A 15,673-nucleotide genomic window follows, 5' to 3' on the forward strand; every position below is an offset into this window, starting at 1 on the left:
TACTGAAAGTTAGAAGTAAAGCTAAACTTTAAAATGTCAGGAGTATTTTTTAAAGTTATTTTTTCCAGGTGCTAAAAAATTGGGGGGAGAGTTTTAAGACAAAAAGCAGTTACAAGATTATCTTTAGTAGCTAAACCTAGTCAATTTACATCGTAAGACCTTTAGTAACTAAACCTAATCAATATACATCTTTAGACCTTTAGTAACTAAACCTAATCAATCTTTAGACCTTTAGAATCTAAACATAATCAATTTACATCTTTAGACCTTTAGTAACTAAACCTAATCAATTTACCTCTTTAGACCTTTAGTAACTAAACCTAATCGATTTACATCTTTAGACCTTTAGTAACTAAACGTAATCGATTTACATCTTTAGACCTTTAGTAACTAAACGTAATCGATTTACATCTTTAGACCTTTAGTAACTAAACCTAATCAATTTACATCTTTAGACCTTTAGTAAATAAACCTAATCAATTTACATCTTTAGACCTTTAGTAACTAAACCTAATCAATTTACATCTTTAGACCTTTAGTAACTAAACCTAATCAATCTTTAGACCTTTAGTAACTAAACCTAATCAATATACATCTTTAGACCTTTAATAACTAAACCTAATCAAATCAATCTTCAGACCTTTAGTAACTAAACCTAATCAATATACATCTTTAGACCTTTAATATCTAAACCTAATCAATTTACATCTTTAGACCTTTAGTAACTAAATCTAATCAGTTTACATCTTTAGACCTTTAGTAACTAAATCTAATCCAATTACATCTTTAGAAACTAAACCTAATCAATTTACATCTTTAGACCTTTAGTAACTAAACCTAATCGATTTACATCTTTAGACCTTTAGTAACTAAACCTAATCGATTTACATCTTTAGACCTTTAGTAACTAAACCTAATCAATTTACATCTTTAGACCTTTAGTAACTAAACCTAATCAAATCAATCTTCAGACCTTTAGTAACTAAACCTAATCAATTTACATCTTTAGACCTTTAGTATCTAAACCTAATCAATTTACATCTTTAGACCTTTAGTAACTAAACCTAATCAAATCAATCTTCAGACCTTTAGTAACTAAACCTAATCAAATCAATCTTCAGACCTTTAGTAACTAAACCTAATCAATTTACATCTTTAGACCTTTAGTATCTAAACCTAATCAATTTACATCTTTAGACCTTTAGTAACTAAACCTAATCAAATCAATCTTCAGACCTTTAGTAACTAAACCTAATCAAATCAATCTTCAGACCTTTAGTAACTAAACCTAATCAATTTACATCTTTAGACCTTTAGTAACTAAACCTAATCAATTTACATCTTTAGACCTTTAGTAACTAAACCTAATCAATTTACATCTTTAGACCTTTAGTAACTAAACCTAATCAATATACATCTTTAGACCTTTAGTAAGTAAGCCTAATCAATTTACATCTTTAGACCTTTAGTATCTAAACCTTATCAAATCAATCTTCAGACCTTTAGTATCTAAACCTAATCAAATCAATCTTCAGACCTTTAGTATCTAAACCTAATCAATCTTTAGACCTTTAGTAACTAAAGATATTTATTTGAATACCTCTGTCTGCAGAGACTATGGCATTGATAGACTTAAAACCCTAATACAGCATTATGGAACACATTAGTGAAAAAACTTATTTTGGAGCAGATGCATCCAAAAGATAATATCTGTGAACTCTGGAAAACTGTGTATCAAAGTCACAAAGATCAGTTTCCCAACATATTCAAGCTGAAAAAGCTAGCTATGTATATGCCCCTTCAGAAGGAACCACAGAACAATATTCATACACTGATAAGGAGCAAAGTATGTTCAGAATTAATTTGCAGATCAATACTTATACAACTAGGGGTGACTTCTTTTAAGGATGTTGATTTTAGAAGAGCTCTAAGAAAGTGGAGCAGGATGAAAGAGACATATTGAAGTGTTAGGTAAATACTAAACTATGTGTGTTTCTTCCTTCCCCTCCTTTTCTTCCACTACCCCTTATTTCTTTGACAAAGGGGGAGGTCTCCCTTAGGATAGAATCTTGGGAGTCTCTCATCTTAAAGCGTAGGTGGGGAACAAATTTTGAATTTCTATTTTTATGCAGATATTTAACCAGTGATTGAAGGTACCAAAAATATTAGCACAGAATTAGCGATGGGGCAGATTTCAAACCGCTAAAGTTTATCATCATGGGTAAGTTTTAAAAAATATTATTACAGGATTTGGTGTTGTCAATAGTTCTCCTTCTCCACTAACAAATACAAGGATCTGTAGCCGCAGTAGTCTTTTGCATCTACAGGAAGTACAATCTGACAGATTTTGTTGGTATTCATCCTCACTCCCATGCCCAAATTTGTACTAGATGAGATTTTTATTTTTGCACGAGGAAATTGCATTATTTATCCTTTTTTAAGACAACATTGTAATGTTCTCCAAGTTTTAGTGAGACATGAAATTGGTAATAAGATGTTTTCAAAGCATTCATGCCATGCAATACAAAGGACCTGGTGGCTAAAGTGAGTTAAATGGAGCCACCATTAAATGGCCTAAAACGTGAATAAAACTTACTGACAACAAACAGGTAGTTTGTTTGAAAAGTATTTTTGTTATCTTGCCATGAATGAGAATAGCATATAAATAACTATGTCTATCTGTAATCTGCATAGTTGAAATACAACCAAGAATATCAACGTTCATAAAAAGGCACCACCAACCTTCCAGAGATTGAAAGACCATCAAGTTCATATGTGTATTGATATGTATTATCGCAGGCTGTGTATCGTGAATCATATCGATACACAGCACAGGTGTATTGTTTCGCCCTTAGCTAATGGTGTAGTACTCATAATGACACATCTTTATTTCAACCTGTGTTTTTGGCTTTCAATGTTTCCCTCTCAATATGTTATTGGGAACTAATCTTGGGTATCCATTCTGAATTAATGCCAGTTGAGTGAGCCTCAATATGAAAAAGCCTAGTGAGATATCCTGGTGAGGACGAGTTCTGATGGAAGATGACCTCAATTTTCACAAGAGAATCTGTTCTAAGTTGTCCATCATTTGAAGCAGGTAGGGGTACATCAAGTTATATGACAATTTGACTGGCCAGCACAAGCTTATATAACTGCAGAGCATATAGGGTTTGACAAATTGAGCTTAAGCAAGTACTTACAATAAATCAATGGAACAAGGTTACAATGAGCTAATTGTTAATTAGCTCTCATCAGAATTCATCTGTAATTAGACTCATACTTTAGTGTGTAAATATTGCATTACCCTCTATCAGTTTATAACTTTACATGGTTCATACAACCCTGGAGAGGGTTTTTAAGGACTTTTCAAAACGTTTTCAAAGATAATTTTTTTTAATATAAATTTAACTTTTTCTAAATGTCACTTTGCTTATCACTGCATACATAGGTACAAAAGTAGAAGAAAAACAAACAATACTAAGTTAATATTCAAGTTCATTTGTTTTCAGAATTTCTAGTAACAACATGTTTTGTCTCACTTGACGCACCCAATTTTATCCCATTTTACTTATTTATTATTTTTGGGAAAATATGTAAATAGCAAAAATTCTTAATTTAAAAAGTTAAATATTTTATTCAGTTCAAACATTCAGTATTTCCTCTGATTTAAGCAGTTTTGGCAAAGTTCAAGGTTTTAAGCAAATTCAAGAACATTTCAAAACCAAAAGGATTTTTAAAGGTTGCATGAACCATGCTCTATCTCCTCCACTGGAAGGAAATTCACTGAATTTCATACAAAGTTTGCCCATGTGATGACCATCTGCAAGAGTGGTCATTATTTGGCCCACCCCAAAAGGTCCTTGGGAGTGGGTCAAAAATAAAATATACACAAACTGCACAGCTTTTTAAGAAGGCTTCAAAAATGTTTGGAACCTTTTACATTTTACAATTCTCATTGTGCACCCCACAACTACAGCTAATCATATGAATTTTAAAGCAGCTTTGTTTCTGGAACATAAATTTAAATATGTCCTTGTACACACAAATGCAACTTAAGTCTTCACTTTTTGTTCAACAAAACAACATTTAATATCCTTGCTTCATGTCAAACACTGCAGGTACAACTGAAACATCCATTAGTCCATTTTCTTTGAAATGATCAGAGCATTTTGTAGGAAGATGGTTATCTTTTCTATCATCAAGACCTTGACAAGACATGTTGAAACTAATTATCAGGAATTATGATTATGACAAGCCGGTCACTTGTGAACTGAACAAAGAAAAAATTCCAGGATTACTAAAGTCCATATCTCAACATTTAGGAGAACTAAACTTCTTGGTTATGGTGGTGAAAAGTTTTCTTAAAAGGCTTGTCTAGGCCATAAAGTAAGTTTTAACAATGTGAAGAAGTGCATATTTCAAACTGATTCAAAGCGCGATTTAAAAATAATCTGTAATTTCAGTAAAAGTTAACAACAGGCCCATTAGTTCCCATCAAACCTCAAAAGAACATTTGTTGACTGGACCTAAGAGATCCTAGTCTTGGTATCACACATTGTGTTATGACTTTGTCATGTACATCTCAGCCTCAATTAGTGGTAAAGATCAAAGGTGTTACCTGGTTGCTATGCTCTGCAAAATAGCTGGCTCAACCTTGAACAGGGGTCTCAAACACATGGCACACTGTCCGCCAAGCCACATCCTATGGCCCACAAAATGATTGATGTCACAAGGTGTCATGAGAGATAACAATGGCGCTGTTGCATTTGGGCCATCAAAAATGACCTATGTGGCCCTCAAGGTGGTTTGAGTTTGAGACCCCCTGGTCTAGAAGCTGATGATTATCTTATATAACCAGACAGAATTATGTGTTGGCATAGTCTGATACTTGAGTGCTCTTCTTATCCTCAACATAAGAAAAGATCCTGATATGGAATGGAATATGGAATAATCAGTCTATCTGACCAGTTTGCTTGCCTGAGTGCTTGGATTGACTATGCATATGTTTATGGCAAGCAGCTCAATGATCCATACTGCAACTGTATCTCAACTGACTGAAGAGTTTAGATGCCTCTGAAAATTCTGGTAACTCAATAAATTTAACTCATCAGTTCAACTGCAACTCAAGTACTTTTTCTGTCATCAAATGGATGCTGAAAATTCAAGTTTTTCCCAGACTCTGACCAATATTTCAGAAATTATAGGTCTTTTCATGATCAAGAACAAAACCATTTTTTCTCCCCTCATTTACCCAATTTTCTGATAGTGTGGGAACCCTGTTTATTACAGTAAGATGTGCTGAGTTCTCTTACTTTTTCCTCAGCTCTCTGTCCCGGCTCAAGTGATCCACTGTTGCTGTAAGAACCATGCTCACTTGCCTTGGCTCAACCGCAGCCCTTTTTGTCATGAGTGAAACCATATCTGTGGCGTACTTCACAATATGTCCAACAATAGATGTCTTGAAGTAAGTAAAGAACAGCTCTCCATGCTGCTGAACAGAACTCTTATTCCAACTACTCACAACAGTCATGTTAAGCACAGCATCCACAAGGGACTTGGCCTGTGAAAAACATTTCCAAAGAGAAAATAATTGTTTCATGACAGAAAATTATACATAACAAGAATGTAAGCAGTGATTACACAGCTTGCCTCTATGCAGCCACTGTGACATTCATTATCATGCAGACAATAAAAGTGATCCAGATAATGAAATACTGGCCCCTGTGAAAAGGTATAAAAGACATTAAAAAAAAAAACAATTAATAGAAGCACAGCCTGTATGAAACATATTAAAAGCATAATTTATGCACAAGTAATTACCTTGATTAGCCACTCCATGCTGATGCTTCACAAAAAATGCACGCTGTTTACTTAACAAATTCCTATATTGAATCCCAAAGACAATACAAAGTTAACCTGCTGTGAGTACTCTTCACAACATACAATGTATAGTCACTAATATTAAATGTTTATCACCAAATAAATATAAGTATTCTTACTTCCAACTGAACTGGTCACAAAGAAGCTCCAAGAACATAAAACTATCTATGGTCATGAACTAAATACAGTGTGACTCCGCTATAACACGGTAGTTGGAAGCCATAAAACCCGACCGTGTTATATACTGAGCAGTGTTATATGCAACGAAGTCAGTGAGCGGAAGAAAATGTACCCCCCAAAAAATTGTGGGGTAGGGTGTGGGTAATAAATGTGGGTGGTAAAATACGTGCTTCGTCGGAACAGTTACCATGTTAAATTGATGCATATTAAATGAGAAATACATCTGTAGTGAAAACAGAGAAGACATAATATAAGAGTTTACTTTATTTAGAAAACCATGAATTGGTACATATACATGAATCCTGTTTATATATAAATGTCTTATGTATAGCATGAATAGAGTATCAACAGCGTGTACTCACCTGCAAACCTTATCATATACATTGAATCCACAATACATGTGATTCCATCAAAAATATGCACACACACAGCTTTAAAATATTCATTAATTTTGTAACAGGTCATATTGGTCTGAATTCAGTGGAAAAACATAGCACAATCACATAACGAATGACAAAGCACATTTACTTTAAAGTAGGTTCCAAGTCGGTAAAAGTTAGTTTACGTTTTAAGCCGCCATTGGTAGCGTTTGTAAGCATAAACTTTTTCCCTACAAAAAGGAAACTTTCACAGCACAGTTAACGTGTTCCAGTCATGTTGGAAACTGCAAAAATCCATCAGATTCCATGACTTTTATTTAAGTTTGGTACTGGCTTCCTTTGAAGAAAATTTCTTTGCTGTTATTGAAAGATTGTAGTCGGCTTTCTTTCATGAAGGGTGCATGTGCTATTGAAGTCACCGCTAAAGGGCAGCTTTGGAGAACCAAACGAATGCCAATTGCTTATTGTGGTGGCAACATCAAATAACTGTATTGCATGATTGAGACTGGTATTTTTTCCATTTGCTGAGCACGTTTTCATAACAGTCGGTGCTTCAAAGGTAATCTGTTTCCTTTGAAATTTCAGCAAACTATTTTATCTGGGTACATTTTTAAAAAGGAAATGGCTGTCATTTAGACTATTCTAGTTACTGTCCCTCCATGCCTACTGAATAAACCAATAAGTAAGATGTATTTTTTTTGTTTTTTACATTTGTGGTAGCAGCGTGATGCTGCCTTCCATGCATGCGTCTGAAAATTAACAAAGGGTCAATGGACGATAGAGATGCAGGTGTTCTGATGACAGGGATTATTACAGAAAACGTGAGTGTTCTGAAGGATTTAATTCTGAGTGAAAAGAAGAGGAATTTTACTTACCATCCACATATAAATGTCAGTCTTTGTAAATATATTAATTACTAGCGAGCGGACGAAAATTCGATGAAAGATAGATTACGAGACAATCCCTCGTCCGGTTGATCTCCGTTACCAGAAATGTCAACAACAAAAAAGTGGATATTTCACAACATACAGAACTCATGCTAGATGTCAAGATAAGCAGATTATGATATAACAATGTGCTGTTTAGATGGTTTGTCATTATGGACAAAGAATTTGTTTATGTAACAATAGATAAATTTCAGTGCATTTTATATCCAGTTTGCGGCTTCCTTTCATGAGGCCTCTGAATTTCTGCACTCCAAACCAATGGTTGTATATAAAAGTTTAAACAGCCAACAATGTCGCCAATAAATTAAAAAAAGCCCCATGGTATGTTTTGCAGCCAATAAGGAAAAACAATCCAAGTTTGCGACATTGAAGAAGACATACGCGATCCTAGAATAAACATTTTATGCGTTTTTTCTTCTTCTTCTTCTTACTTTTAAGAAGAAAAAATACTTTATTGTGTATGAGAAAAATACATATAAAATTTCAGGGGCCAAGCCACGATCGTCTTGTATTATTCATACGGGATCTCTTCCCCAAAATGTTAACTTTTTATGTTTTTTTCGTACATTTTAAGATTTTTTTTTTGTGCACAAGAAAAATACATGTATTTGAAATTTCGGGAGCCACACCATGACCGTGTTATATCCGAATTTGCGTTATAACAGCGCGCTATAGCAGGGTCACACTGTACAAATACTTATCCATGTTTGTAAAGCATAAAATGTAGGTCACAGTGACCTTTGGTTAACAGAGTGTAGTACAGATATGCAACCAATTATCAGTTTGTATTTATTCAAACTCAATAAAAAGTCTTCAAAACAATTGTGATCAAAATTAATTCAAACATGAAATACTGGTCACAGAGACGTCATTTTCCAATAAAGATGTAGATCTTGTCAAGTTATATTTCCCCACCATGTGTACATCATTCTAAGTAATAAAATTTGCAAAAAACTTGCATAGTCATTAGCTAAATGCAACAAATTAACTAAATCCATTGAAAATTGAAATACAGATCACAATGGCCTGCTTTAGTTGCAATGATGTGGTACTAACAGAAATGCATATCATTCTTCTGATTCTAGCATGAACAGTAAGTAGGAAACAAACCTTAAATACAAAATTTAACCCGAGTCAGTGAAGTGTAAAACATGGGCCATAATACATACTTCTGCAAATGTGGAAGTAGTACTCATCTAGATGCATCACCCACATGGTTTCATTATTCTACAAACATGTAAATAACATGCAAAACAAACCTATGTGATTAAGATGCAAAACTTAACCAAAGCCAAAACTTAACCAAAACCTGTAAGATGTGGAATGTAGGTCACAATTAACTTTTCTGTACCTGTGTGGTACTAATAGATTTTTTATAATCATATAGTTTGATGATTCTCACATAAATGCTAAAACAAAATTGAACCAATGTCAGTAAAGCATGATATCTGAGTCATAGTGATCTACTTTTTTAATAAGGGATGTAGTACTTGTCAAGAAGCATCTCCTCGCCAGATTTCAGACTTCCACATAGCAGTATGCATATAAGGCACCAAACAGCTATGTTTTCATGAGATAAATGCAATTCAGAGGAAAAACAAAGCACAATCACATAACGAATGACAAAGCACATTTACTTTAAAGTACGTTCCAAGTTGGTAAAAGTTAGTTTACATTTTAAGCCGCCGTTGGTAGTGTTCATAAGCATAAACTTTTTAGCTAAGCCAGTAAATTGTGTATGTCCCAGTCACATTCTTTTGATGCAAAAGTGTGGTACTAAATGGGATGAATATAATCATCCAATTTTATCATTTGAGCATGAACAAAGCTCAGGAAATAAACTTACATTACATACTTTAACCAAAGTTAGTGAAAAGCAAAAAAATCAACCAAATGTTTGACAAGGGTGTAGTAAGCATCAAGATCATAATTCACAAAACCCTTTGAAATTTTTATAGGGTGTTTTATCAAAGACTTCCAAACAACTCCCAAAGTCGAACTGTAAACACACCTCATTTCTATTAAGGTCATTTTGCTTACTAAATAGTCATCCATTTGCAATTGTGAATGGAGCACCAAAACAACAAAATGACACTACTCCAATCTGGTAACTGTTGGTGTCATGCATTACTTGATCCACTCAATTTTACCCCTACTGTATTTATTCATTATTTCTGGGGGGGGGGAATTTAATTAAACAAAAATCTTGAATGAAGTTGTTTATTTTGGTTAGTTTAACATTCTGCATTCCCTCAAATAAGGTACACTTATAAATGGTAAACTTCAAGAAATTTTTAAACCAATTCAAACTAATGAAGGATAAAATCAATGTTTTGAAATCAAAATAAACCCTAAATACAAGAATGCTTAAATGTATATGCATCTATTCAGCAAGTTTCAAAATTCTAGGTACAACAGTATACATAAAGGGTGCAAAACCATTCAACTAAATGCAATAATTTAGCAAAGAATGTCCAAACTATGTACAGTTAGCTATATTTTCCTCCTCCCTAACATGTAGATGCTATGAAACAAACTTCAAATTGCCAACAATGATCAAAGATTAAATTACAGTGAGGCTGTACATATGTATATGCTTTTATATCTGCTAACGCCATTGCCAACACCAAGTGTGGCACAATAGACCTCTACTTTGATAAGACCTATTAAATGAAGTCAAATTTTGCTTAATTATCTGAGAACATCTGATCTTTAGACACACCAGCAAGAACTATCACAACAGCAAAAAGAAACTAACATTCTGAAATTGGAAATAATTTCAAAGATTCTGAAGGTGACGATCAATTTTAGTATGTCAATCAGATCATCCTTTCTTAGGATCTGTGTTTCTTAACTGTCAACTGGAGGCTATCAGAAGAAGCTTGCTGCAAATGATACTATTACCTAATGTGAGTAAACATTTTGGACCCGGTCCCACAAATTAAATGAAGGAATTATGTGATAATTTCAGGCGGAAATGGCTTGAAAAAGTAGTTTTAATTAAACAAAAATTTGGCTCCTTTCATTTTATTTTGGGGCTCAGAAACAAGTCTGGAGTTTTTTATAACTGTGACTGAATAGATTTTAATTTCCAAAAGAGCTTGGGAAGAGGATGGACTTCAAAACTCATCTTAGCAAACCACAATGATGAACCAATTCATACCCTTTGCACGAAGAAGTGTTATATAAAATAAATATGTTAGAGTATCTTTAGATGCAAATGAAGGTGGGAAAACTAGCTTTAAAAATAAACATACACATTTTAATTATATTTCAAGTTAAAAAAAATCTTTTAGTTGCAAAATAATGTTGTAATCAATTATAATCAATCAATAACTTAATTTGCATACATGCATTATACTATGATGGACTAAATAATAAAGAAGCACAATGGTCAGAATGCTGGATTCCCAAGCAGCAATAATGGGTTTAATAACCAGACCAGGCCAGGATGACTTCTATGTTGTGTCCTTAGCAAGACACATTACTCTCACTGCCCAACCAAAGTGATCAATGCTCCCAAACAAACCCCTAAACATGGAGTTACCCAAACCAAAGTAATCAAAGCCCCCAGGCAAAACCCCTAAACATGGACTTAGCCTAACCAAAGCAATGAAAGCCCCCAGGCAAAACCCCTAAACATGGATTTAACCTAACTAGTAATCAAAGCTCCTAGGCAAAACCCCTAACATGGACTCAGCCCAACCAAAGTAATCAAAGCCCATAGGCAAAACCCAAACAAAGACTTGACCCAACCAAAACAATCATAGCCTATAGGCAAAACACCTAAACACTGACTTTGCCCAAACACAGTAATCAACTCCTCCAGGCAAAAAACCTAAACATGGATTTAGTCCAACCTAACCTGAAATGTTGTTATGCATCTCTGATGAATACGATTAGTAAATCATCCAGTCTCTTTTTGTCTAAATGTGACATTTCCTGTAGAGTTATCTTCCTTCCTCTATAGTCCATGTTTTCTAGGATACTTACAGGCAACTCTAATAGAAAGGCAAGTTCCAGCATTTCCTTGGCAACCAGATGGGAACTTGGGGACAGATTCACAGCCGTCAATTCCCCTGATGATTTGGTCACAATGCCCTATCCAGAAAGAAAAGTTTATATCTTGTTTTAATGGTTACATGTATTTAATACTTACAGTTCAGCCATGTGGGTAACTCAGTTCTAGAATAAAAATATACATGGTAAAACATATGTAACACTGCATACAAACATAAATCTGAGGAGTTTGAATTTTTTAACATAAGTCTCTCAAAGGAAGGATCTGATACTCTACCACTGGAAAAGATTTCCCAGGAATCCAAGATAATGCAGGGTCCTTTTGTTCCTTTTAACTGAAAAGTAATGAAACTATCTCTTATATTTTTTATCGAAACTAAAGCATACCAAATTTAAATACCAAATATTTTCTTGTATCTTAAACTTCATATGTTTACTAATAATCTGTAACTGCAATACAATTTTTTTTGTCATGGCCAATGACCTTCGACTTCACATCATAAACAGAAAATCAGTGAACTCTTCGGCATGTCAAGATATACCTACATTCTAAGTTTGGTTAAATGTACAATAATCATTTCTGGGAAAGAAGCAAAATTATCAGAGTATTCATCAGATGCATCCACAAACTGGGACTGTGTTACTAAGTTCACTAGACAGTACAGCTAACATGCTAAGTCAAGACCTTTGACCTTAACAAAAATCATAAGAGCGCTATAAATATGTTCATTAAAATGCAACCAAATAAAAAGCTTGGTCAAAATTCAATGGTGTATGTACAAGTCACTGCAGTTATAAGCTCAATGAAGAACAAAAAATGCAAGCAAAACTCCTTCAAAAAGTATGGACAGGCTAGTGGTCAGATGCGCACCATTTTCATTCCGAACTAATTAAAATATTGTAAGAACAAACACCGCTCTCTCAAAAAATCACACCTGGATAAACCATGAAACCAATTATGTGGAGGCAGGTGTGAACCCCATATTTCCCTAGAAAATGACAACAGAATTGCCCCTTAACTGTGAAATGTAGTGGAAATCACAAATGAAATTGGCAAACAAAACTCTGATACATTGCTCGTTTTATCGTCATAAACAGCAATTAGTGCCAGTAAATTTAAATCAATATCATGAAATTCACAACTTATAAAATGTCCTGTACTCTTTTTGTATCGTCTTTAACAAAAATGTTCTATGTATTCTGTAAATAACACTCTTAAATAGCAAAGAAATGAATTTTGTAAAGAGAAATTTGATCTTTAGTCACATATTTTTAATTCAGTTTTAGTGCACTCATCATAAATGCAATATGCCCTCTTGTATTCAATGTGAAAAATGTCAATCTACCATCTCAGCTATGTCTACTGGCATTCTGTGAGAACCTAATTAACTGCTATGTTATGATATCCAATTTGTGGATGTATTTGTTGTATTATCTCATTAATTATGTTTTGTATCAAATCAAATAAAAGAAATTGAATTTAAAAAAAGTTAAAAGGCATGCAAATCCTACCTGCATAAAAGCTAGTACCCACGATCATGTGTATGGTCAACTCAATTAAACTCCCCACTTGAACATTGTTATATATGGTGTAAGTAACAACCTTAAATCATCCTAATCATTCACAAATTTGATCAGAGACAGCAAGGCAGCCGAGTGAAAAGAACAACCAGTGAATTAATAGCATTTTTTTTATAGACACAGTTTATTATGGAGAAGCCAGTTCCAAAGTTTGTGCTGAATTTAAAATTCCTGAATTAGCACTCAGAGATTTGCCAAGGGTGAGTATTAGTTTCACTGTTACTTGCAATGAAATCAAGGCATCAGTATTTCACTAATAAAACAAGTTTTAAAAATTGAGTTTCAAAGTTGATGTTTTTTCACGAAACAAATCTGCAGTGAGCTTGATGATGTGCATAATCTGAGTGCTATATCTCATATTCTCTTTTGCAAATTTGTAAAGTGGTGTTGATTTGTCTGATCTGACATGTTCTGATGAATAAAAGGATCCCTGTGTTCTAACAATTTTAAGATATATAACATCCACAAGTCACACTCTAAAATCCTATTCTGCTTAACATCAGGTGCCATTTTCTTTAAAAAGACTAGTTCTCTAACTATATTATCAACATAATGAATCTGAAATGCAAAGTTTCAATCAAAGAAACCCATGTTTTCTTGGAAATGTGTCATACAGTTGCTATAAATAGAAAATAAGGAAAGTACAAGTTGGTCCAAGATAAATATAAAATATACTTCTATGCTATTCTTACGCATCAGTCTTCAATTTTAGAATATTCTGAAATTTATTTGATTAGTGGGATCAAAAATATTGTGATAAGAATGACCAACACAACCTTTTTCTTGCTTTATTATTTTTTTTAATGAACCAAAAGAGTGTAATTCATATACAGGCAAGCATGAGACGTAAATTAGGCAGAAAAAAGCATAATGATTATGCCAAAAAGCATGGAGTACCATTACTAAAATTTTAAGATAGCCATCACGGTGACCATATTGGAAATCATGTTCGTTTAAAATCAACTTGACAGTTTAAGAAGCCTTTTAGTGAATCCCCATGTCAATACAATCATCTATTGAAAAGTAGTAGTCATAACAAGATTGTCAAATGGCCATCATAGTGGCCATGCTAGTTGTTAAATAGGCAACATTTACATTTAGGACCAAATAGATATTGTGGAAGTTATCTAGAACTTATAAGATATAATGATAAGCTTTTATGACAACAACATCTTGACACGACTATCCATTAATGAGCAGTAGTGATAATAAGGTTTTCATGACGGCAACAAGGGTGGACATACGGCAACAAGGGTGGACATACGGCAACAAGGGTGGACATACTGGATGTCAGATCAAAATTATTTTTATTTAACCCTTTACCTCATGCAAGCATCTTTGGATGCCTCTAAAGTGCCTTTTGACGCCTCTACTCAAGTCGCATGGAAGCGCCTTTCGACGTTGGCTGTAAACATCAGCCATTTTAAGCCGGTTTTCGTAGCACCACCTTCGGGGAAAACCCCCTATTAGATACTACATTCATTTCTGTGAATGACAATTACGTCAGATCACATGGTCACTGTTTATGCACTGGTCGATATCTGCTATTCAAAGTAACTGGGTCATAATCTCCACTCTCCAAAATGGCAGTCGTGGATTTAATTCAGTACTTACAAAGTTTTCACGATTAGAATCACAACTATGAAAGATTCAATAACCAAGTAAAGGCTCTGATATTGATGTAGGCAGCAATTAGTTTTATAAATTATCAAATTCAGATGACTTAATGATGTAGACGCAGACGAAAAACTTGTAAATTTCGAGTATGAGAAATGGCATCTACGGTTGGTCATGCAGCCTCACTGACATGATGGTGAACGAGTTCTCTCAAGATTTTAAAGCACATAAAAAATTCTTCCATGATAAATAATTACACAGCTATAACAATCGGACTTTACTCTTAAATTTTTCCACATATATGTGTACCAAAAATGTAAAATTGCTGTTAAACGTAACATACACTACACTACTTAACAGTTCACAGGCAGGCCTATGTGTATGGGGTCGGCTAGGTAACAGGTGTTCTATTTATAGCGTGCTGCACTTTGTAACTATGCTCCATGAGGTAAAGGGTTAAAGCTGACAAGACATAAAAAGTCTTCTTGTGAAAATCACATGCTGATATGATAATCTGTTTAGGAGGAGTGGCAATAAGATTTTACACATGGCCACCTTGGTGCCCCCCACCCCCAGTTATTCTATCTGGTTACAAGCTGTTCTCACTTGTTTTCACAGCACTGTCTATCACATAATTCATGTTAGGGTTTTGTAAATTAGCAGTTCACATAGTAATATTTGTGCACATGCTATGTCTCCCTCCCTCCCTCCCATTCTCTCTCTCTCTCATGTACACACACACACACTGTATACTGTACCTGAAAAATGTTGTCAAAAAGCTCTTTGGCCAATTTTTCCTTCTTCTGGTTTGGAAAACAAGGGAGCAATAGTTCCACCTTGTGTAGCTGTTTATATCCAGAGATGACCTGCTGAAGGTTCACAGGGTCAAGGGCAGGATCATCCAAGGTCAAGGGCAAAGAAGAAAATATATTCCTGCAAAACAGAAATGATAGCCTGAAAAATTCCCCCATCATACATATACTCATGAATGCTCAATTTAGGCCTGCTTCATTTTCAAATGGGAAAAATTTAAAGTGTAAGTGGTCAAAAGGAACAAATTATAATCTC

General features: G+C 34.2%; 1 protein-coding gene across 1 annotated transcript in view; it reads right to left on the reverse strand.

Annotated features, from left to right (window-relative positions):
* The window catches only part of LOC149802584 (DNA-dependent protein kinase catalytic subunit-like), a 407,613-nt gene that overhangs the window by 202,097 nt on the left and 189,843 nt on the right, over positions 1-15,673 (reverse strand). The window contains exons 37-39 of the mRNA XM_089951857.1: positions 15,364-15,538; positions 11,381-11,488; positions 5,313-5,560 (exon numbers count right to left, since the gene is read on the reverse strand). Of these exons, the coding sequence (XP_089807983.1) occupies positions 5,313-5,560; positions 11,381-11,488; positions 15,364-15,538 (531 nt within the window). The remainder of the gene's footprint in view (positions 1-5,312; positions 5,561-11,380; positions 11,489-15,363; positions 15,539-15,673) is intronic.

Source organism: Sinohyriopsis cumingii, chromosome 3, assembly GCF_028554795.1.
Source record: "Sinohyriopsis cumingii isolate HCF-2022 chromosome 3, ASM2855479v2, whole genome shotgun sequence".
In the NCBI taxonomy this organism is placed as follows: Eukaryota; Metazoa; Mollusca; class Bivalvia; order Unionida; family Unionidae; genus Sinohyriopsis; species Sinohyriopsis cumingii.